Raw genomic sequence first — 21687 nt, 5'->3', positions numbered from 1 at the left:
AGTTATCTTTGGAGATGCTCTAACCAAAAGTCGATAGCTCGACTGAAAAGGTAAAGTATTCTAGGGTAATCTAAGAGGTCACGTAATCGAGTGACAGCTGGGACGGATAATAATATTAAAGGCTAGTCCGGGCTTAAGGATGTATGGACTTCGGCCCAAAACCTCCTAGTTATCCAAAAAAATGATTTAATATACAAAAAAATAATAATTATTTAATTTTGAATAACACTAGATTATAGTGAAAATTTTGAAATCTTCATTGAATAAGATCAAACTTTAAAATCTCTTAAATATAATTTATAATCAAAAGATCCAATAACTCTGGTTTTGAAAACATCATTTACAATCATTAGTTGAATAATAGTGGATTGTGGTTGGATTTAAATTCTATAGAAAAACCATGATTGAATAAGACTCCCTAAGCCACTTACCATGAATTAATCTTCAACAGACTGAATGTTAAACCACTAAATTACATTGAAGTTTTTATTTTGTTAAAGCGGCTCTCAGATAGAACTGCATCACAGTTATTATATCATGTTTTTTTTTTTTTGAGCAAAGATGTTTCATTTTTTACTATATAATAGTGAAAGTAAAAGGATGGGTAGGCCATCAAATACAAAATTTGACTAAGATATGTATATTTCATTTAATTGGGGCACACAATCTTTGTTTCCTGTCGACATTTCAACTCCACTAAAAGAAACGAATCCAATCTGCTTTCTGCTGCTTTCTATCAAAAGCGCTTATCAGAAATCTAAACATCGTCTGAAAAAACATCATTCTTACTCAAAAGATCCACTTCAATATGTACGTGAAAATAGAGATTCTAAAGAGGAGAACAAAATAATACGGCCAAAAACATCACAACACAAATAATGTCATTTCCTCACATGCTCTGATTGAAATTTTCAAATATTGAAAAAAGTCAGACATTTTCCGACAACACTCATGCGCATATACCGTTATTGTATTTGAATGTTCATCAATTATTAACGATTTTCAGACAATTTCGTAGTGAGAGTAACTTTTTTTTCATCTAATTTTCATCAAAATATGAAAGAGATTAATAACAGTAAACGTTGACAAGAGAAAATAAAAACAAAAAACATTATTACGTCTCAAGTGTGTGAGTATGGGTCAGTGAGTGTAAATTTATTACATTGCACATTGGAGAGCGTTTGTGGTGTATTTTACGGACGCGTGATACAACACGCGCGTATATGCGCATGGGAAAGTGTAAGTAGAAACCAAATTATTACATTGGTCGTGAAAATACGAGCCACTCGCAAGAAAGTGGGCGTGTAAAACCCACGCGCTCTCACATATCCGTCTCCATCGTCACGAACTATGTAAGACTCGTGGGTCCTTTTTTTCGATTCATCTCTCTCTCTATAGATTTCACCGTCTCTCTGGAGTTTCCTTTCTCCAGATTTTCTCGGCTTTTTCTCGATTTTCTCACAGAAATACAACAATCACAGGAATCAATACAGATTCCTACTTCTTCTTCTGAGTTCGTCCTCTCAGATTCAGCTTCGACTTTTTGTTTGTTAATCAATCTGTCTCTCTCTCTCTCCACGCTTATTTCCACACTTTTGTGCTGTGTCTAGAAAAAAAGGTAAGTTTTTTCATCTTCTTTTACAAAAGATTTATTTTGTTCTGTCTCTTTAATTGGTGCCTTTGTATTCCCTTTCAGACAACTCATTTTGTTTCATTCACTCTGAAATTTCAATCTCCTCTCAAATTTCACGAATTTGCTTAATCTGAAATCGGCTGCATGTGTTCTCAAGAAATTAGTTGGTTCGAGATAATTGCCCCTGTTTAGGTATTTTTGTTTCTCTTCATTTCTAAGGCTGCGTTGATTGCTGAGATTTTTATTTAAGTGGGTTTGGTTAGATGTTGAATTATTTTCCGGACAATTGATTTGACCATGAATTTTTCAAAATCGCATTAAAAAACATTTTTTTTTTAGGTTTCAATGCCTCATGAAACGTCCATTTTTGCCGGCTATTTGACTTTGATTATAGTCTATACTCTATAGATATGTGATGTTAAAGCCAAATTGGTAACACATAAAATATCCTAATCACCTCTTCTTGTTTTTATCGTCTTTGTTGTCTGAACCAGAAACCTCGTTTTTGTCTGAAATCAGAGGAAAAAAAAGAAAACCCCTTTAGTGGCTGGAATTTTGACATGGTGATCTGATTTGGGTTTTAAGGATTCATCTTGTAATTTCTATTGGTGGTTTGTTTAAATTATGGAGAAAGATGAAGGAGAAAGCTGGAAAGAAATGGTGAGAAAGATGCTTCCTCCTGGAGCTCCAATACCGGAAAACCAATCGGAATTCGATTACTCCATAGCCATAGAGTACACCGGTCCTCCTCCGGTTCACGAAATCCCTAGAGTTTCACCTGTTGATGTGAACCCCCGACACAACAATCCGATCCCATTGCCTGTCTCTCGTATAGCAGAAGGAGTCATCACAAGCTCTTCAGGTCAGAGCCCAAGGGGCTCACCAGCTAGCTCTGAGTCTGTGGTCTCTGTGTTGCATAACAACCTCGAATCATCCTCTGGCTCAGCTTCTGTTTCACCAGTCTCTGCTCACAGACAAAACGGGAATCAGATCCGGAGACCAGTTGTGAAATTCAAACCTGTTGATGATAATGATCGGATTGAAAGCAAAGACGCTGAAGAAGAGGAGGAGGAGGAGGAGGAGGAGAACTATGTGGAGGAGGCAGAGACGGAGAGGGAGAGGAAAGGTCATGAGTGCACTAAGGGTACGAATATACAGAGGAAGAAGAAGAAGAAGAAGAAGAACAGAGAGTGTTATCGATGTGGAAAAGCGAAATGGGAACATAAGGAGACTTGTATTGTGTGTGATGAGAAGTACTGTGGAAACTGTGTTCTTAGAGCGATGGGTTCGATGCCTGAAGGGAGGAAGTGTGTGAGATGCATTGGTCAAGCTATAGATGAATCGAAACGGTCTAAGTTAGGGAAACAGTCGAGGGTATTGTCACGGTTGCTTAGTCCTTTGGAAGTTAAACAGATAATGAAGGCAGAAAAAGAGTGTAGAGCTAATCAGCTTAGACCTGAGCAGCTGATCGTGAATGGGTATCCGTTAAAGCCTGAGGAAATGGCTGAGTTGCTCGGTTGTTCTTTGCCGCCGGAGAAGTTGAAACCTGGTAGATATTGGTACGACAAAGAATCTGGTCTATGGGGCAAGGTAATATATATATAGACATATGATGGTTTTCTTCCTTTTTGAAGTTGAAATCGTTTTGTTTTGTTGATTATTGTTGTTGTGAACAGGAAGGAGAGAAACCTGACAGAGTCATAAGCTCGAACTTGAACTTTACTGGGAAGTTATGTCCACAAGCAAGCAATGGGAACACGGAAGTTTATATTAATGGCAGGGAGATCACAAAGCTTGAACTAAGGATCTTGAAGGTAACCTTTTGATATTGTCTTGTTTTTAAGTGTCAAATTTGCTGAAACAATCGAATGTAAACCTTTGCATTGGTGTATGTATATATCTCAGCTAGCAAATGTACAATGTCCACGAGATACTCATTTTTGGGTATATGATGATGGGCGTTATGAGGAAGAAGGGCAGAATAATATCCGAGGAAACATTTGGGAGAAGGTAATATAAGAAGATAATATAAGAAACTCTTTATCAGAATCTTATAAACTGTGGGTGTTTTGAAAGAAACATCACTGAGTTTATTTGGTTTGGTTTAAAACAGGCATCTACTAGGTTCATGTGTGCGCTGTTTTCTTTACCTGTTCCTCACGGGCAACCTCGTGGAACGGCACAACCATCGAGCACTTATGTTACTGTTCCGAATTATCTAGAGCATAAGAAGATTCAGAAGCTTCTACTTCTTGGTATCGAAGGGTCAGGAACTAGCACTATATTCAAACAGGTAATGTTATTTTAATGGACGTAACGTGGGAAAAAAATAAAATGAAAATCTGCTTAGTTATCGAGGTTCCTTGTTGAGTGAAACAGGCCAAGTTTTTGTATGGGAACAAGTTTTCTGTGGAAGAGCTTCAAGAGATTAAGCTGATGGTACAGAGCAATATGTATAGATATCTCAGTATCTTACTCGATGGAAGAGAACGGTTTGAAGAGGAAGCTTTATCTCATATGAGAGGTTTAAACGCAGTTGAAGGAGATTCAGGAGGTACCAAATTTTTTCTTGCATTTAAAAAAACGGTTTAAATTCTTCGTTTTATCGGTTTCTTGATTTTCTTGACATGTTCTTGCAGGCGAGGAAGCAAACGACACTTCTCCGCAGTGTGTCTATACATTGAACCCGAGGTTGAAACATTTTTCGGACTGGCTTCTTGATATCATAGCGACCGGTGATCTCGACGCGTTTTTCCCAGCTGCAACGCGAGAATACGCACCGTTGGTCGAAGAAGTCTGGAAAGATCCTGCGATTCAAGCCACATATAGACGAAAAGATGAGCTGCATTTCCTTCCTGATGTCTCCGAATACTTCTTGAGCCGGGTATGTTAAAAGAAGTTAAAAGTGTTATCGTTTTCATATTGATTTTAAAAATGTTAACTTTGAGGCTTCATTTTGCAGGCAATGGAAGTGTCTAGCAACGAGTATGAGCCATCAGAGCGAGATATTGTATTCGCAGAAGGTGTTACACAAGGAAATGGATTAGCTTTCATGGAGTTTTCACTCAACGAACAAAGTCCAACGTCTGAATCTTACCCTGAAAACCAGGACATTAATTCATCACCTCCTCAGCCAAAGTAACTATCCGTTAAAGATCATTTTAAGCATTCTTGAAAACGCAAACTTTTGGTACTTATTATCAAACTTCTTGCACTTTAGGTACCAGCTGATCCGTGTAAACGCGAAGGGGATGAATGATAGCTGCAAATGGGTGGAAATGTTCGAAGATGTAAGAGCAGTCATCTTCTGCATAAGCTTAAGCGATTACGACCAGTTCAGCATCACACCAGAGAGCAGCGGAACGGTGAGTTTCAAGAACAAGATGATTCAAAGCAAGGAGCTTTTCGAGGCGATGGTTAAGCATCCTTGCTTCAAAGACACGCCTTTTATCTTGATCTTAAACAAGTATGATCTTTTCGAGGAGAAGCTGAACCGTGCGCCGTTGACTTCTTGTGATTGGTTCGGCGATTTCTGTCCCGTGAGGACGAACAGCAACGTGCAGTCTCTGGCTTACCAAGCTTACTTCTACGTGGCTATGAAGTTTAAGCTTCTTTACGCGTCTCTCACGGGTCAGAAACTGTTTGTGTGGCAAGCTCGGGCTAGAGACCGTGCGAATGTTGATGAAGGGTTTAAGTATGTGAGAGAGGTTTTGAAATGGGATGATGAGAAGGAAGAGAGTTACTTGAATGGTGGAGAAGATTCTTATTATAGTACGGATATGAGTTCTTCGCCGTATGTTAGACCGGAGGATTGAAATATGTATATCTCTCTCGGAAGAAACTCTTTGAGATTGATGATTTGTTGTTTATCTTTTTAAGTAGAGAGATTTATGTGGGAAGAAGAGAAAAAAGTTAATTTTTTTATTTGAATGGAATAAGGTTTTTTGTAAATATGAAATGTGGAAGATTTAAGAAACCATAATTCATATTTGAGATGAAATTTGTCTACTGGTTTGTGCTATAGTAAACTTTTCTATAAAAAATGTTAAAGTTCTTCATTCATATTCTTTATTTGTCTTAAACAAAACATAAAAAGGGTGTATTTTCTTAATTTTGAATATGTTAGTTCATTTGTCTAGAGAAAAAGAAAAACCTTTTCTTTTAAGATGAACGATAGATATTCAGTGAATTGTTGTGATCTTTTTGGACAAAGAATAAGTTGTTGATATTTATATATTTAAATAATAGCATCAAGGAGTAGCAGGAGAAGTTTGGTGAACTTTACCAACACTATCATGTGAGTCATGAGAGTAACTTCAATTCAAAGCAAAGGTTTTTAATTTTCTTCTTATCCTCCTTTCTTCTATCTTTTTTAGCATTCTATTTATTGTCATCATTTCAACTCTCTCAAACTCATACTGCCAATTTAAGAAAACAAAACAAAGAGTAAAATGGGTCACTTGAAGCTCTCATCTTCTACAACAACTCTTCTTCTTCTTGTTCTCTTGATCCTTCACTTTCTTATGGTTTCTGCAGATTCTACAAGAACTCGAGTCAATAATGCAATGGACCGCGCAACCACTGGAGAAAAACAGGTTGTTGGATTGCATCGAAGAGCAAGGATAAACCACGGGAGCTACCGTGGGCCACGGAAACATCTAGCCAATCCCACAGGATCAAGTGTTTACACAGTTCCTGAATCTTCAGTTTGAATGGAAGAAAGATTTGATCTAGACAAGAGCAGTTGTTGCAAGCAATAGAAGAAGTGAAATAAAGATTCTTATGTATTTTCTTCATGTTGAAGTAAAAAACCAAAGTGGATAAACAAAGTTTTTATGAGTTGGAAAAGTACTTTTTCTCTCTTACCATTAAAAGGCTGATATAGTGAAACTTACTTGAGGAGAACTCAATGTAGATTACCCTACAAAAGTTAAAGCCTAAAGGGCAAAACAATCCTAAAAATACATGAATCAAGATCAGTTAAGTTCTCTGCTTACCGCTTCGACAACTCTAGCTCTTACCGGTTTTCTAAAACTGCGAAGAAACGAACAACAACTCGGTAGCTAAACAGCATAAGCACAATGAACCTTTCATTGTAGAAGATTGGTATAAAGAGCATAAGCTCAATGAACCTTAATTGCCTATATAATATATATAACATACACTATGATTTGGTTTTGTTCTTGCACACATAGAAGTAAAAGCGTAAACACGCAAATAAAACATAGATTCAAGAAGGAACAAGCTTGTATCGGTGTGATGATAATCTTATAAACTATTGAAAATTTACAGGGAACTTTGTTGTGTAGATGTTACCGGCTGCATCGCATTGCATTCTTCTAATAGATTAAGCAAGTTGTGTTCAGGTGCACTGAGTGATGGCAAGATGGAACGATTCGACGGGCTCGGACGAGGCGGTTTTGTTGCAGATCCATCAGATTCAGCAGCAGCAGATTCATCTTTCAAAATCTGCAAATCACCTTTCGTTCTCATAGACGCCGAGACTCTCTCCTTCCATATTCTTCCATCCTGTTTTGTTTCCATTGAAACCCAAAAACATTTACTAAAAAGGTTACAACTGTAGAAAAAAGTTAAGAGCTTTCTATAAAACAGCTACACTTAGATCAACAAAGGAACCATCTATGTTACATTTAGAATGGATGGTTCAGGCAATGGACATTGAATCGGTTGATCATTGTCCAAAGGCTCGACCGGATGTTCCACCGGTTTAAATTCGGTAGCTACTTCAATCCCATGAGTAGCAGTTGTTGCAGTTGTGGTAGTTGCTGTAGTAACATCAGAATTTGGAGCCAATACTTCCTTATCGTCCTGATTCAACAGAGACAATTTTCAATAACTCAAAAAAAGATGTTACATTCTAATCTAACAAAACCCATTTCATAAGCTTTTAAGGTATAAAGTCATTAATCAGTGACGAAGTAACCACAAAGACTAATCCTTTGGTCGAATCTGAAACGTAAACTAAACACGTTTTTCCAAGCATATCATGAACAGTATTGGAGAATCTAATCTGGGATTTAAAATCCGAGTAAAGGCGAGATTTTTACACCGACTTTGAGCTAAGCAAAGATCTAAACATGTTTTATTTGATTGAACTTCAAGAGCAGATGATCAATAAGAACCGATCCATAAAAGGGAAAAAAAAAGGTAAAAGTTTCCTCGAACAAGAAAGCTTACGATTGCACTTTGTGTTCGTCGATGGCTGTTTCTACCAACAGAGAATCTGGAAAAAATACCAACCATGGTTTGATTAAAGAGAAATCTTCTTAGGACCTTGAAAGATTTGATCTTTTGACTTTGAATATTTTCCCCGAGAATGAAACAACTAATAAGAACTAAGAAATCCCAAGAGTTTTATATATATTCTCTGAAGCAGAAGAAGATGAAGATGAAGAAAGAAGGGGGATTTGATTTATTGTCAACCACTTAAAGAAGGTTGCTTTTATAACTCCAGAACAGCGAAGTGAATGGATGATAAATGCTTTCTTTTCTTTTTCTTTTCAAAGCTTTGCTTAAGCAGATTCTTCTTTACTTATGCATTCATTCACTCTGTTTCGTTTACTTTTCTTTTCTTGTCCTTCAGCTTTTCTTGGATTTGGGAAATCTAATTTAGTATTGTTTAATAATAAGATTTTCGTGATAATATGTTGTGTCTATTTGATGAATAAGAAAACAAGACATTCAGCTAATATCAGAATTCTAAAACAAAGTAGTGGGATTATTTTAGAAATGTTGTTGAGTAGAGATAATTTTGTTATACGTCAATTTCCTATTTCGAAGCCTGGTTTAAATAACAGAAATATTTGCTTCGAAATTTAGAGATATAAAATAGTGTTTTGTGTATGGATTATGGAATATATGAATGTCAAGTTGTCAACCACCCAATCTCTAATTGTAGTTAAGATTTTTTTCTATGGATTTCCTACTTACTAGTCAACTAGAGACCAGTGGCGAATCTATTTAAAATTTTAATTTGAGGCATAATTTTATAAATAAAAAAAAATAATTAAACAATTTTTTTATTATTAAATTAAAAATATTTTGATTAAATTTACTTAAATTATATTAAAAATAAAAAATAGTAGGGATATGTGACCCTGTTAGACGTTTAATACGTATGTCCTAGTAAAGACTATAATGTTTGGTTTGTGAGAATTCGATATTAATCAAGTATATAAATATAATACATTCATTATTATTTTAGAATAAACTAAAAATATTTAAAAAGTTAATAAATCTGGCATATCTTTATATTATTATTTAAGCAGATATTTAAAAAATGAACATTATCTTATAAAATATTATATAAAATACCATTACAAATAATGAATAGATATTAAAAAATAATGAACATTATTTTGTAAAATATTATATAAAATACCATTACAAATGATAAAAATAATTGAAATAACAAAGGATAAAAATATCTTTTAAAATTATTAAAGATAATATAGACATAAATCAGAAATGTACTTAATTTTTTATTAAAACATTTAAATACTTTATTAATTTAAATAATAATTAATCTATATATAGTCAGTCCATATATTTTGAATATATATGGATTGATTATTATTTAGTAGACCATTTTATAGATCTTTTTTTTAATTTAAGAGACTTAATTGATCCAATAACTCACATATATACAAATATAATTCCAAATTGGCAAATTTTATGGAAAACCATCCTAATTGCTCACCTATCACCATTTCTAATAATTTTAGTTCTAAAGTTGGTCTTAAGTTTTTTACTAATCTTTTTGGGGGTTTTGATGTTCCTGATGTTCAAAAACATATATATTTTTTTCTGTATCTTCAATTCTTCATAGAACACTAAAATCATATTAGATTTGATAATAAATATATATTTATTCATCAGTGCACTTACAATCAAACCTATAGATTAAAAACATAATTAGCCAATAGACATGTCAAAAAAGTTTCTGTAAAATGAATAGATTGGTAGCAAAAAAAATTATATATGTATATATATATATATATATATAATTTTTTTGAAATTATGCTTTGGATTTAATAACAAGTTGGCCTCATTTTTTTTTTTAAATGATCAAATATGTTTCTTATATGAATCCGTTTTAGTTAAACTTGGATTTAGAACTAGAGAATTTTGCTTTATTAAATTTTTCCATTTTTGGGTTACTAATCTAACCCATACAATCTGGGGTAAATTGTATTGAGAATGACATTGTAACCAGTTTTTCCATGGATTTACTTCAGAATTTAAAAAGGTTTTATCTTTCATTTTCAAATAGTTATTCAATAATGATTTAACAATATAAATATCTCTTCAATGCAAATTCTGTATATATACATTAAAATTACATTTTTTAACCTTACATTAAATTACAGTTTAATACTGAGTTATTGAGTTATGTTTACCACACAACCTTATGTTACATACTTAGTTTATAGGAGTAAATACCTATACATTTGTATTAACTTACACTACCATATAACTCATGTATTTTTTTTTTCCAAAAAACTCACTTATATATTTTGATTTATTCGTTTGTCTTTTTTAGTCATAGTTTCATTATTTAAAAAAAAAATCAAAACATAAAATCGAGAAGACAATTTTATTTAAAAGGATCTAAACAAAAGATCTTTTAACCACTAATAGACGTCAAACTCCACATGTCCATGCTCATTTTCTCCAACCCTTCCTTGAGGTTGCTCTTGAACCCTCACTTGAACTTGGATTTGAGGTGTTTCATTCTCTAGCACAGAAAACTAAAAAAAAACAGTAAAATAGCAACAAACCAAACTGGATAACAAACCTACTAACAAATTTTTTTCCTCATTAGAATCCTTAATTAAGAGAGTTAAGAGAAGTCATCACCCATTCTATAAAGGTTCATCACATTTGACACATTAAATAAATATTAAAATAGAAGGCTATTGCGAAGCTATTCCATCCCTCATGTTCTTCTATTTTCAAACTATAATAGATATGCTTTGCTCAATAAACAAACATTATATTTCAATACCAAAATGTTTTTCAAGTGACAAATATGACTACGTTGAAAATAAGAATGACATAATCTAATATGAAACTCCATGAATTTACTAGGTAGTTGTCATTTGTACATCCTTTGTGTGCACTATGTTTTTTCCTTCTTTTTGTTCTTTTATAAATATGATTTTTTGTTTCATCCTAATTCATGTATTTATCCATCACGTTGACAATATGTGGGTCATCGATGGCTCGATCGATGTTTCAAATCACTACTCTGTTACATTATTTTAAAAGAACTAAAACATAAAATTAAACTGACTACTTTTTTCTCTTAAAAAGCCTAAACAAATGATCATCAAGTCATCAATAAGTCAACTCCACATATTCATGCTCTATTCCTCCAACCCTTCCTTCTGGTTGATTTGGAACCTTATCTCGAACTTGGATCTAAGATACTTATTTAACAATAATAAAACAATTGTTAAAACACCATTACATACCCAAAAAAAATCACCCATTCCATAGAATTTCATCACAGTTGACACATAAATTAATATTTATTTAGAAGGCTATTGCGAAGTTTTTTTCATCCTTCATGTTCTTCTATTTCCTTTATACTTTAACGTTTTGCATCGATCAAGATATGTTTTACTCAATGCAAACAAACATTATATTTCAATACAAAATTGTCTTTCAAGTGACAAATGGGACTATATTAAAAGTAAGAATGACATAATCTAATATGAAATTATGAACTTACTAGTTAGTTGTCATTTGTACATCCTTTGTGTACTATGATTATTCCTTCTTCTAGTTGTTTAATTTCATAATATATTATAATTTTTACCCTAATTCATGTATTTCTCATTAGGTTGACAATAGGCAGGTCATCGTTGGCTCGATTGATGATTTCAAATTTCTACACTAGTTCACATGCTAATCAATTTTTCTTACCAAAACACCATATAAAACATTAATCAAATCACATAATTCAGATATATCAAAGTTTTATGCGATAGTGGTTTCAAGGAGTATCATAATCAACACCCAAATTCCTAAATCTTGCTTTGGAAGTAAAACAATCCACCTGAGAAAGTCATAATCTCCATTGATAAGCTCTATAAGTTTTTCCTTAATAAAAATGTCAACAACTTGCTTTGGAATAACATTGTTAAATGACATTGCATCCATATGGGAGACATTCCATTCCCAATTTTTCAAATAGTTTTTTTAACCAATCTTGTAACATATCGAGTCATATCTACTGTTGAAAGAAATAAACTAAGTGCATTTTTTGTCTAACATAATTGTAAGCGTTGAGTAAGTCCTTAGTTATTATTATTACTAGGTGAGTATCCGCGCTATGCGCGGATTTTAGTTGTAAAGTTGTCATTTTAAATGTAATAGTCAACTAATAATCTTTATATTTATTAAAAATTATATATAACATTCTAAATAATTTGTACGTTTTCAATACTATATTCCTATATTTTCCTTACAACTATATTGCCATTTAGCATACATATATACATACAATCTTAATGAACAAAAAAGCGACCAAAAAAATTAGGGAAAGCTGTTTTGGGTACCAAAGAGCAGAGGAAGGAGCACACATAAAATTTTATTGTTTTGCCACATTTAAGTAGCCATAAATTCATCTTAAACCCCCGAATTTGAGTCCCTCCCATTGTGTTTTCATTTTGTACCGTCGTTTTAACAAACAACGAAACCAACCATTATAAGTTTTTAAGATTAATGGCTTTAATATAATGCAAGTGTGAAAGATATAAGTATTCATACAAGGAAGCATGATGGTATATGTTTATTCGAGAGTATAGACGCACACATACTACATAGTCGCATGACACTAAAATGTAAACCAAGGCCTTAATATGCGGGAAAACCTTGATTTCTAATAGATCATACCCAACTTCTAGTTACAATCTAAGAAGATCAAGAAGATGTTTAATATTTGAATCCTAAACTTTAGTGTTTAGATAATAGATATCTATGCTTTTAGTGTTTAGATTTTAAAAAATTTGAAGCTTGAAACTTCTTCTGGACTCTGGAGTCTTTGTTGCCATTTGATCTACGGCATGAACTACGTTCTGACGCTCCTCCCGAATGGCTTTGTAGACCATTCTTTGCATGCTCACTCTAGGTTGTCCCTCAGATGTCGATATACCACATAGATGCTACATAAACAGACATACATCAATTAGGCAATATGGTGTTAAGTAAGAGTCAAAGAGGTGGATACAATGCTCTGCTTGTGTTGTAGTTAGTCTTAGCTCGGACTCCAGTTTCTCGTGTTCAGTTATGTTCAAATTTTTTGTAGACAGAGGAGCAGGGTCAGCTGCCAAATTACTTGTCTCCTCGAGTAACTCATGTGTTGAAAATATCAGCTTCTTCCAAAAACCTGCAAGAATCAGATTGAAGCCGTGAGATACTAACCTTTTGTTTCTGCGTTAGAAATGAGAAATCCGAGGCTTGCTTGGGAATTCTTTCAAGAAACGTCTGGAGGTTGCTTTGATCCGGAATACAAAAGCTTATACCCTTTTTTACTCGAATGAAATGGTTTCTTGAAACACTGCAAAGAAAGATAACGGTGAAGATGAATAACAAAACAAAAACAGAGCTTATATGGTTTTTTAGATGAATCAGAGTATTAAAGGGCTTACCAATGTCGAAGTTTTCCATTTTGACAGCCAAGAACAGCAAAAGGAGAGTACTTTGGACTGTTGTTTAACCAGAGTTCATACAGCGATTGAAATCTCAGGACCTTTATTCTCATATCACCCGAAAATTTGTTACCAGAAAGCAACCTGGATTTGTTCAAATCTAAGGAGGTTAAAGTTACATAATTTACAGTACATTTTTGTTAAGTACGGAAGATTAAAATCACAAGTGTTTTAGAGAATTCATTGCTTAGGTCAGGTGTAATTTATCCTCTCAAATCTAGGACTTCCAGATTTGAGAAACTCCCATACTCCTTTAGAATTTAACCGGAAAAATGGTTCATGGAGGAAAAATAGTGGTTTAGTCCCATAAATCAACCAAAAGCCGAAAAGGGGAATTGTAGATATCCCTTACATTAATCTTAGGTTACTCAATTGGCTAAGCTCAAGAGCTCACGTTCCTTCCAAAGTATATCCACTAAGATCCCTAAAGAAACACGCAGAGATCTGAAAAAAAAAAATCAAAATTGGTCAGAATATAGAGACAATAATCATCCCATTCTTCATATCTTAGTGTAACAGAGGAACTTACAGAATATGTAATTTACCGTCAACACAAATAACCCCTGATCAATAACAGAGATCATTACCAGAAACATTCCAATTTGCAAGAGTTCCACGAGGTCCGACTTCACTCTTTCTCGGAATTTCAGTTATGTGAATCGTAGATTGAATCAGAAACCGTAAAATAGGTGGAACATGTTTTAGAGGCATAGATTGGAGTACCTTTCAGAAGTGAGAAGATGAGAGGAAATCCCTGAACCTTCTCCGTTAGCAGCGATACTTTGGCGATGGGAGATGCTTGACGTGGCTATGCCTCAGCTAAGATTTGAAATTAGGTTCTCTTTGAGATTTTGTACATCGGTGGTGGAGACATATCTGACGATTCATTTCCACATTTATATGCCACGAGAATTGAAGGTTTTGGAAAAATTTATATTCCGTTTGAGAATTGCAAAAGGCTTGAAGGGAGAAAAAAAAAGAAAGCGCAACAGTTAAAATTTTGGTGTACACATGGCGTTCTCTTAAGTGATGACGTGGCACAAAACTGGAGAGAATTGGTTAAGTTTTATAGTATAGATATTTTTCAAATCGGATTGATTTGGATTGGATCAGTGATTTGAAATGGGTCATATTGGGGTCTACTTTGATAAAATAAGAGTTTATTGAGAATCAGATAATAAAACAGGAGTATAAATTTTTATAGAAAATAACTAAAATATTTAGGGAAAATTGCAATTTCAGAAAAAATAACTTTCCGATGCTTTAAAACCCTAAAACCTAAATTGAACAACGACTCTCGTTCGGCCGTTTCAACTCTCCCCGTAAACAAAACAGAAAATGGCTGGACAAAAGCAAGAGCTTCCCGTCTCCGGCGAACCATTAGCCGTCGAGAGTCCGATGACAGATACGATTAAGAAGAAGAAGAAGAAGAAGAAGAGCAAGAAGAACAAACACTCAGAGGAAAATCTAGAGGTCGAAGCTCCTCAAGAGGTTACTAATGGTGAGGAGTTGAGCAATAAAGAGAAAAAGAAGAAGCGTAAGAGAGAGGAGAAGGAGATGGAGAAGGAGAAGAAGAAGAAGGAGGAAGAGAATGTAATTCCGGAGAAGAAGCCGGAATCTGATGACTCAGGTGTTGGCAACGGAGGAGAGAGTGATCAGAAAGTTGTTGTGACGGGAAAAGGTGTGGAGGAAGCAAAGTACGCAGCTTTAACATCTTTCGCTGAATCGAAATTGCCGGAGAATGTTCTTAGTTGCTGTAAGACATTCCAGAAACCATCTCCGATTCAGTCGCATTCGTGGCCGTTTTTGTTAGATGGTCGTGATCTTATCGGGATTGCCAAAACTGGGTCAGGTTAGTAATGCTCTGTGTTAGTTAGTTAATTTCAGAATTAGTGGGAAGAAGCATGAAAAGGTTTTGAAAAATTGTAACTTAATGATTTGGGTTTATAGGCAAGACATTGGCGTTTGGGATTCCTGCGATTATGCACATGATGAAGAAGAATAAGAATGGTAAAGGATCAAAGAATCCGATATGTCTTGTTCTTTCTCCGACACGAGAGTTAGCTGTTCAGGTAGATAACCAGTTTCTTCCATATTCATTAGTTGGAATGTGAAATGAGACATATTCTTAGCTTTGTGTTTGTTTTGGTGATGATTTGATAGATTTCCGATGTTTTGAGCGAAGCTGGAGAACCATGTGGTCTTAAATCGATTTGTGTGTATGGTGGAAGCTCTAAAAGGCCTCAGATTAACGCAATTCGATCTGGAGTTGTAAGGCTTTCTTACTATGTCATTTTTATCAAGACACTGTCTTGTGTTTGCGTATCAATCAAGTGAAGCTTTTTTTGTCTTTTAGGATATTGTCATTGGTACGCCTGGTCGTTTGAGAGACCTGATTGAATCTAATGAGCTTCGTCTCTCAGATGTTTCCTTTGTGGTAAGCAACTGAACATCTTTTAATCATTTTATTTTGACTTCCCCCCCTTAGGATCATGCAATATTGTATCGTTCTTGCATGTTCTGGATACGAATTTCCGAGTTATTAGACGGTAACAGATGTTCCTATGTGTCAGGTATTGGATGAAGCAGATCGAATGCTTGATATGGGTTTCGAGGAACCAGTCCGGTTTATATTGAGCAAGACGAATAAAGGTTAGTGGTTGAATCCCATTTTCATCTAGCGTTTCCCAACGATGAGGAACTGACTCATAAATCTTCTTCGATTCCGGTACAAGTTTTAATGAGAGTTCTTCTATTCTTTCTTACTTATCTGTCTTATAGTTCGTCAGATGGTTATGTTCAGTGCAACTTGGCCTGTGGAAGTTCACAAATTGGCTCAGGAATTCATGGATCCAAACCCTGTCAAGGTATGTTTTCCTCCTCAATTTTTCTTCTCTCTCACCTTCAAAACTCAAAAGTTGCAAGATTTTCCCAACGGTCATTTAAATTTCTTTCAGGTAGTCATAGGTTCTGTAGACTTGGCTGCAAACCACGACGTTATGCAAATCATCGAGGTATTTTCTCTCTCTGATAATTCCCAGAGCAAGTAGTGTTTTATCCTTTAGTCACACGCTTAACAACAGGTCTTTGGTTTGGTTACAAATAATGCAGGTCTTGGACGATCGTGCCCGTGATCAGCGCCTCGTCGCTTTACTAGAAAAATACCACAAATCTCAAAAGTAAATCTATTGCTCAATTTATCCAACCCCTTACAAGATCTTTCCTTTTTCACCATACTAATACCAATCGTTGTGGTATTTACAGGAACAGGGTTTTGGTATTTGCCTTATACAAGGTTGAAGCTGAACGTCTCGAGCGTTTTCTTCAGACAAGGTTTGATCTTTATGCCTGAATCACCTCAACCAAAAAAAAAAGGTGATTTTGCTCATAAGTTGCATTGATTCTAATCTTCACATAACTATTTAGAGGTTGGAAAGCTGTATCTATACACGGAAACAAAGCACAGAGCGAACGTACCAGGTCTTTATCATTGTTCAAAGAAGGATCCTGTCCGCTGCTGGTACGTGTTCATAGCATTTCGTATCTCCATGGCTTATAATAGTAATACCTTGGCTGGTTCTGAAACAGAGCATTGATTAATGTTTATAAATTGCAGGTGGCTACTGACGTAGCAGCAAGAGGGCTTGATATCCCTGACGTGGAAGTTGTGATAAACTACAGTTTCCCTCTAACAACAGAGGATTATGTACATAGAATCGGGAGGACAGGAAGAGCAGGTAAAAAGGGTGTTGCACACACGTTCTTCACCCAACAGAACAAGGTAAAACTAGTTTAACAATCTTCTCAGAGATTCTTCAAACAGCTGCTTTTCACAAAGTTTTTTTGACATTTTGTGTGTGTGTCTCCCTGTCTCTCTGTCTCTTTAAGGCTCTTGCCGGAGAACTTGTGAATGTTCTCAGAGAAGCTGGACAAGTCGTGCCTGCTGATCTTTTGAAGTTTGGCACTCATGTAAAGAAAAAGGTTTGATTTTCTAAAACCACAGTCTTGATTCTCCGCACACATTGCTTTTTCTTCTTCATCTGGAGTGTTTGATTTATGTGTGTTTTGTTTGATTAAAACTTGCAGGAATCAAAACTGTACGGAGCTCATTTCAAAGAAATAGCCGCTGATGCTCCAAAAGCTACAAAGATCACATTCGATAATTCTGACGACGAAGACTAGTTATTTGCTTTCAATCATTTTTAGTTTTATTAATATTATTAGAGTTACTTGGACATGAAAATTCCTGCCTTTGATTTTCTTCTTCTGTGTCGGCTCGGCCCGAACAACATATAATTTTGTATCAGCATTTTTCATTATATTTGTATGCTTTTTGTTATATTATTTATTATTCAAAATTCTCTATTCGTTTCCTAATAATGAATCAAGTATATAATACACTTGAAAATATTCTTTACTATGAGATGCATCAAGTAAATCTATCCACTGATTCAAGATTTGCTATGTTGATACAATAATCGACATGTTTGTTAAAAGAATACGTCAGAAGAAATTCGTGTGGTTTAAGAAGAGTTTCAAGGTGTCAATAGTAGGTGTAATTTTGTCTAAGCTAACGAGCAAGGATTTTAGCAAATATATATATATATATTTTTTTAAAACTAACGAAAAGGGACAAAATTCCTGTAGTTTTCAGCCTGCGTGTAATAATAAGACTGTTATTTTTTTCGCAAAAAAAAAAATTAGACTTTATGCCTTATAAAATCATTACATTATTTATTCACCATACATTAGATTTTTGATACCATACATTAGATTTTTGAGGCTGTTCATCCGAGTAATGCATCCAGATTCAACATAAAACTGTACTGATAAATTCATATTTAAATTAAGTATTTAGAAATAAACTTATTTAACCAAAAAAAAAAAAAAAACTTGAATCTTGGAAAAAGATTCATAAAATCTATGGATTGTAACACCTTATATATTAATTAATATTATGCTAAAATTTGCTAAAATTTATCTGGCTTTATCAGAATCGTATAATAATTATATTATATTAAAATTACTGATTTTCTGTAAAGTTAGTATATTTAGTAATCTATTCTAATTAAAGTTAGTAATAAAAAATGGAAAATATTCAAAGAACCAAAAAAAAGTAAAATTTTGAGAAGGTTTGATTATCACGTATATAAAGTCTAACAAGAGTTAGATTTTCTTTAGTCTCTCTCTATCTCCATCTCCATCTCCAGTTAGGAAGACACTCTAACAATTCCTAATTTTTTTTCTCTTTGGTTAATTCAAAACCCCTAATTAACAATTTCTAATTTCTCTCCTCTTTGGTAAGACTAAGCCGAGATTATTTAATGTAAGATTGCGAGCACTCTCTTTAACAATTTCGCTTATTCCCACTCTGTCTCTCTAATTTTCCTTTTTTTTTCTTTTCTTTTCAGAACTTCGAGTTTTCGGTCCAATAACAATGGCTAAGTATTACAATGATCATCTCGCAGCTGCGGAGAAGGACATAAGCTCAAGAAATTTCTGTAACTTGGTGGATGCCGCAGCTATGTTATACGAAGAAGAACAACGTAGTCATCTTCTTCAAGAGAAAGCAAAATCCAAATTCAACACGAGGATTCTCTCTGAAGAAGAAGAAGTGAGCGACAAGAGATTCTTCCATGTCTTCTCGAGGAACAGAAGAGGCTCGGTTGTTACTAGAAGAAACTCTGAGCAACAAAGCCATCAAAATCTTAATGGGGCTTCTACTTTTTCGTCGGTATCCGTTGACTCTGACCCACGACACTCTCAACAATGTTACTCGATTAACGAGTATCATCATGCCGCCGTGGAGGGGGACATAATAAGCTCGAGAGATGTTTGTAATATGGTCGATGCCACTGCCCAGGCTAGGTTATACGAAGAAAACAAACTTAAAGGAAAATCCAAACGCAACACGAAGACTCTCTCTGATGAAGAAGAAGAAGAAGATGAAGAAGAAGATGAGGAAGATGAGGATGACGAAGAAGAAGAAGAAGATGATGATGAAGAAGAAGATGAAAAAAAAGAAAAAGAAAAAGAAGAAGAGACCAAAGAGAGAAACTTCCATCTCGTCCTAAGAAAACGAAGGACTTCGGTGAAGAAACCTGTCCCACAAGAAAACCTAAATAGAGCTTGTAGTTCTTGCAAGAAAGGCGCCGTGCAAGAGAGATAGCGTACTGGTGGTAATTAGGGTTTAGTTATATAATTAGGGTTTTACTAGGAGTGTGATCTTTTTTTTTTTCGTATTTGGTTTATAACCATTGGAGTGCGATCTTTGCCATCGTATGAAGTTAACAGTTTGACATGAATCTGGTTTCTTGTTTTGGTCTACTTTAGTTACCGCATTGAATAATTTCTTTGATTTCTTGTATAAGTCTTAATTAAGTGTTTTGGTCAATTCTTCCAAAAAGCTCAATACAATAAAAACTAGGGTCTTTTTTTTTATATATATACTCAGTGAGAATCTGATTTTAAACTAAATATTAAGAGCGAAATGATATATGAGAATCAAAATTTGTTGCCAAGACAGTTTTCTGTTTTTGTTTTGGCAAGTATATATTCTCTAGTTTCAAAGAGAAAATCGAACAAGAAAGTGTCAAGACTTCTATTCTTAATCCACACACTATATCTACCTTTGAACTCACTACAGATCCTTTTGATCGATCTTTTTAAAAATCCTTTAGACCCATTTCCCATCCGTGAAAGCCATTGAAGATCCCAATCACTTTCTGTAATTTAGCCAGTAAGAAATTCGGAGAAGAGAATGTTTAGTAACAAACATTGAGGTTATATATAGATTGAGTACATGACACACTAACCACTACCTTCTTAGAGAATTTGGAGGAGTCAACAAAAGCTTTAGAGAAGCACAAAACAAATAGTTGACCATTGCAGTAGATGAGTTTATTACTATATACATAATTTTGTAACAAGAGCCAAATTTTGATTTCTTACAACAAAATCTGGCAACAACAAATATAGTAAGTCAGTAACTGTAATAACATTCTATTTTTAAATTATAACGTGATCTATGACAAAATGTTAAGTAGATGACTACACAAGTATTAGTATGTTAGAGTAAATAAACGTTTTGGGTAAGTGATCGTTAAAAAAAAATGTCATTTCACTACAAAATTAACATTACTATTTTTGTAACAAGAGCCAAATTTTGATTTCTTACAACAAAATCTGGCAACAACAAATATGTATAGTATGGCCCTCATCAGTCAGTAACTGTAATAACATTCTATTTTTAAATTATAACGTAATATATAACAAAATGTTAAGTAGATGACTACAGAAGTATTAGTATGTTCACTACAAAAAAAGTGTTGATAGCATCAAATAAATTATATCAGAAAAATAATTAATACTAATTAGAGTCATTTATTTACAAGTGACATAAATTATACAGTATTAACATCAGTTAATACAAATGATGTTATTATTAGTTTATATGGCATCGATTGCATAAAACTGATACTAATTTATTTTAAATCACATCACTTGAACAATATTGATACAAAACCAAATTTTACATCATTAGATAATTGATGTATATATTAACATCATTTGAATAAATAATGCAAATTTTGTAGCAATTAAAAAGTGATGCCAACAAAGAACTGAATTAAACAATTAATATATTTAATTTAATTTGGTCAAAACTTATCTGTCCCACATCGGTTAGGAGAACTTGAGAGGAGAGAATTGCTCCTCTATAAAATAAACTCATCATTGTTAATAATCGTATGATTTTATTAACCTCAACCAAAATCTTCGACATAAAAAAAATATTTTTAATAATAATTCTAGTTAATTATTGTATGAGAGTTCACAAAAAATATTTATATTAATAAAAAAACAAAACGGATTTTATATGAATTTTAAAAATAAATTAAAATTTATATCAAAATAGCATTTTTATACAAATATTAATATCATTTATAATAACTGATGTAAAATTTAATATCACTTAAAACAATTGACATATATTGATATCAATTATTCTAATTGATGTAAATATTTAAAATATTTACATCAGTTATTAATGAACTGATATAAAGTATTTGTATCACCACTTTCAGAATTATTTCTTTAAATGATGTAAAATTTGTTTGCATCAGTTATAAATAATACAAATAAATAAAATAAATGATGTATTATGATGTTTTTTTTGTAGTGGTTAGAGTAAATAAACGTTTTGGGTAAGTGATCGTTAAAAAAAATGTCATTTCACTACAAAGTTAACATTACTCTCCATTCTTCATAGTAAATGATATTAATTGACTGTTAACATGTGTTATGAATGTATCTTGT

General features: G+C 33.7%; 3 protein-coding genes across 4 annotated transcripts; 2 read left to right on the top strand and 1 right to left on the bottom strand.

Moving 5' to 3' along the window:
- The first annotated feature begins 1390 nt into the window (after positions 1-1390).
- On the top strand, positions 1391-5584 carry LOC18991881 (extra-large guanine nucleotide-binding protein 3). Of its 2 annotated transcripts, none has more exons than XM_006415214.2 (9): positions 1391-1618; positions 2128-3223; positions 3310-3447; positions 3539-3643; positions 3747-3926; positions 4013-4187; positions 4273-4517; positions 4596-4771; positions 4854-5584. In XM_006415214.2, exons 2-9 carry the CDS (start codon positions 2258-2260, stop codon positions 5446-5448), a joined length of 2580 nt encoding a protein of 859 aa, XP_006415277.1. In that variant the 5' UTR covers positions 1391-1618; positions 2128-2257; the 3' UTR covers positions 5449-5584. The 2 variants fall into 2 exon arrangements, with proteins under 2 accessions (XP_006415277.1, XP_024008226.1); XM_024152458.1 differs by lacking the exon at positions 1391-1618 and adding an exon at positions 1729-1825.
- A 1176-nt stretch (positions 5585-6760) lies between these two features.
- Positions 6761-8190, bottom strand: LOC18991879. The gene is made up of 3 exons (XM_006415212.2): positions 7832-8190; positions 7283-7462; positions 6761-7162 (listed from the first exon to the last, which is right to left on the bottom strand). Exons 1-3 carry the CDS (start codon positions 7895-7897, stop codon positions 6920-6922), a joined length of 489 nt encoding a protein of 162 aa, XP_006415275.1. The 5' UTR covers positions 7898-8190; the 3' UTR covers positions 6761-6919.
- Positions 8191-14669: 6479 nt separating this feature from the next.
- Positions 14670-17729, top strand: LOC18991878 (DEAD-box ATP-dependent RNA helicase 5). The gene is made up of 13 exons (XM_006415211.2): positions 14670-15223; positions 15322-15443; positions 15535-15642; positions 15728-15808; positions 15945-16023; positions 16153-16238; positions 16329-16385; positions 16483-16550; positions 16636-16704; positions 16798-16891; positions 16988-17152; positions 17260-17352; positions 17458-17729. The coding sequence occupies exons 1-13, from the start codon at positions 14710-14712 to the stop codon at positions 17551-17553; spliced, it is 1632 nt and encodes a 543-aa protein (XP_006415274.1). The 5' UTR covers positions 14670-14709; the 3' UTR covers positions 17554-17729.
- The last annotated feature ends 3958 nt before the right edge of the window (positions 17730-21687 follow it).

This window comes from Eutrema salsugineum, unplaced genomic scaffold (genome assembly GCF_000478725.1).
Source record: "Eutrema salsugineum unplaced genomic scaffold, Eutsalg1_0 scaffold_5, whole genome shotgun sequence".
Lineage (NCBI taxonomy): Eukaryota > Viridiplantae > Streptophyta > Magnoliopsida > Brassicales > Brassicaceae > Eutrema > Eutrema salsugineum.
This window is presented reverse-complemented; position numbering and strand designations above follow the sequence as displayed.

What these genes read in the sequence shown, in the direction of transcription:
- LOC18991881 (XM_006415214.2), top strand. Translation starts at nt 2,258, where the DNA reads ATGGAGAAAGATGAAGGAGAAAGCTGGAAAGAAATGGTGAGAAAGATG. An exon ending in AATCTGGTCTATGGGGCAAG is followed by an intron (nt 3,224 to 3,309) that starts GTAATATATATA and finishes TGTTGTGAACAG; the next exon opens with GAAGGAGAGAAACCTGACAG. An exon ending in TTGAACTAAGGATCTTGAAG is followed by an intron (nt 3,448 to 3,538) that starts GTAACCTTTTGA and finishes TATATATCTCAG; the next exon opens with CTAGCAAATGTACAATGTCC.
- LOC18991879 (XM_006415212.2), bottom strand. Translation starts at nt 7,897, where the DNA reads ATGGTTGGTATTTTTTCCAGATTCTCTGTTGGTAGAAACAGCCATCGA. An exon ending in GACGAACACAAAGTGCAATC is followed by an intron (nt 7,463 to 7,831) that starts GTAAGCTTTCTT and finishes CTGTTGAATCAG; the next exon opens with GACGATAAGGAAGTATTGGC. An exon ending in CTGAACCATCCATTCTAAAT is followed by an intron (nt 7,163 to 7,282) that starts GTAACATAGATG and finishes GAAACAAAACAG; the next exon opens with GATGGAAGAATATGGAAGGA.
- LOC18991878 (XM_006415211.2), top strand. Translation starts at nt 14,710, where the DNA reads ATGGCTGGACAAAAGCAAGAGCTTCCCGTCTCCGGCGAACCATTAGCC. An exon ending in ACGCAATTCGATCTGGAGTT is followed by an intron (nt 15,643 to 15,727) that starts GTAAGGCTTTCT and finishes TTTGTCTTTTAG; the next exon opens with GATATTGTCATTGGTACGCC. An exon ending in TCTTCACCCAACAGAACAAG is followed by an intron (nt 17,153 to 17,259) that starts GTAAAACTAGTT and finishes TGTCTCTTTAAG; the next exon opens with GCTCTTGCCGGAGAACTTGT.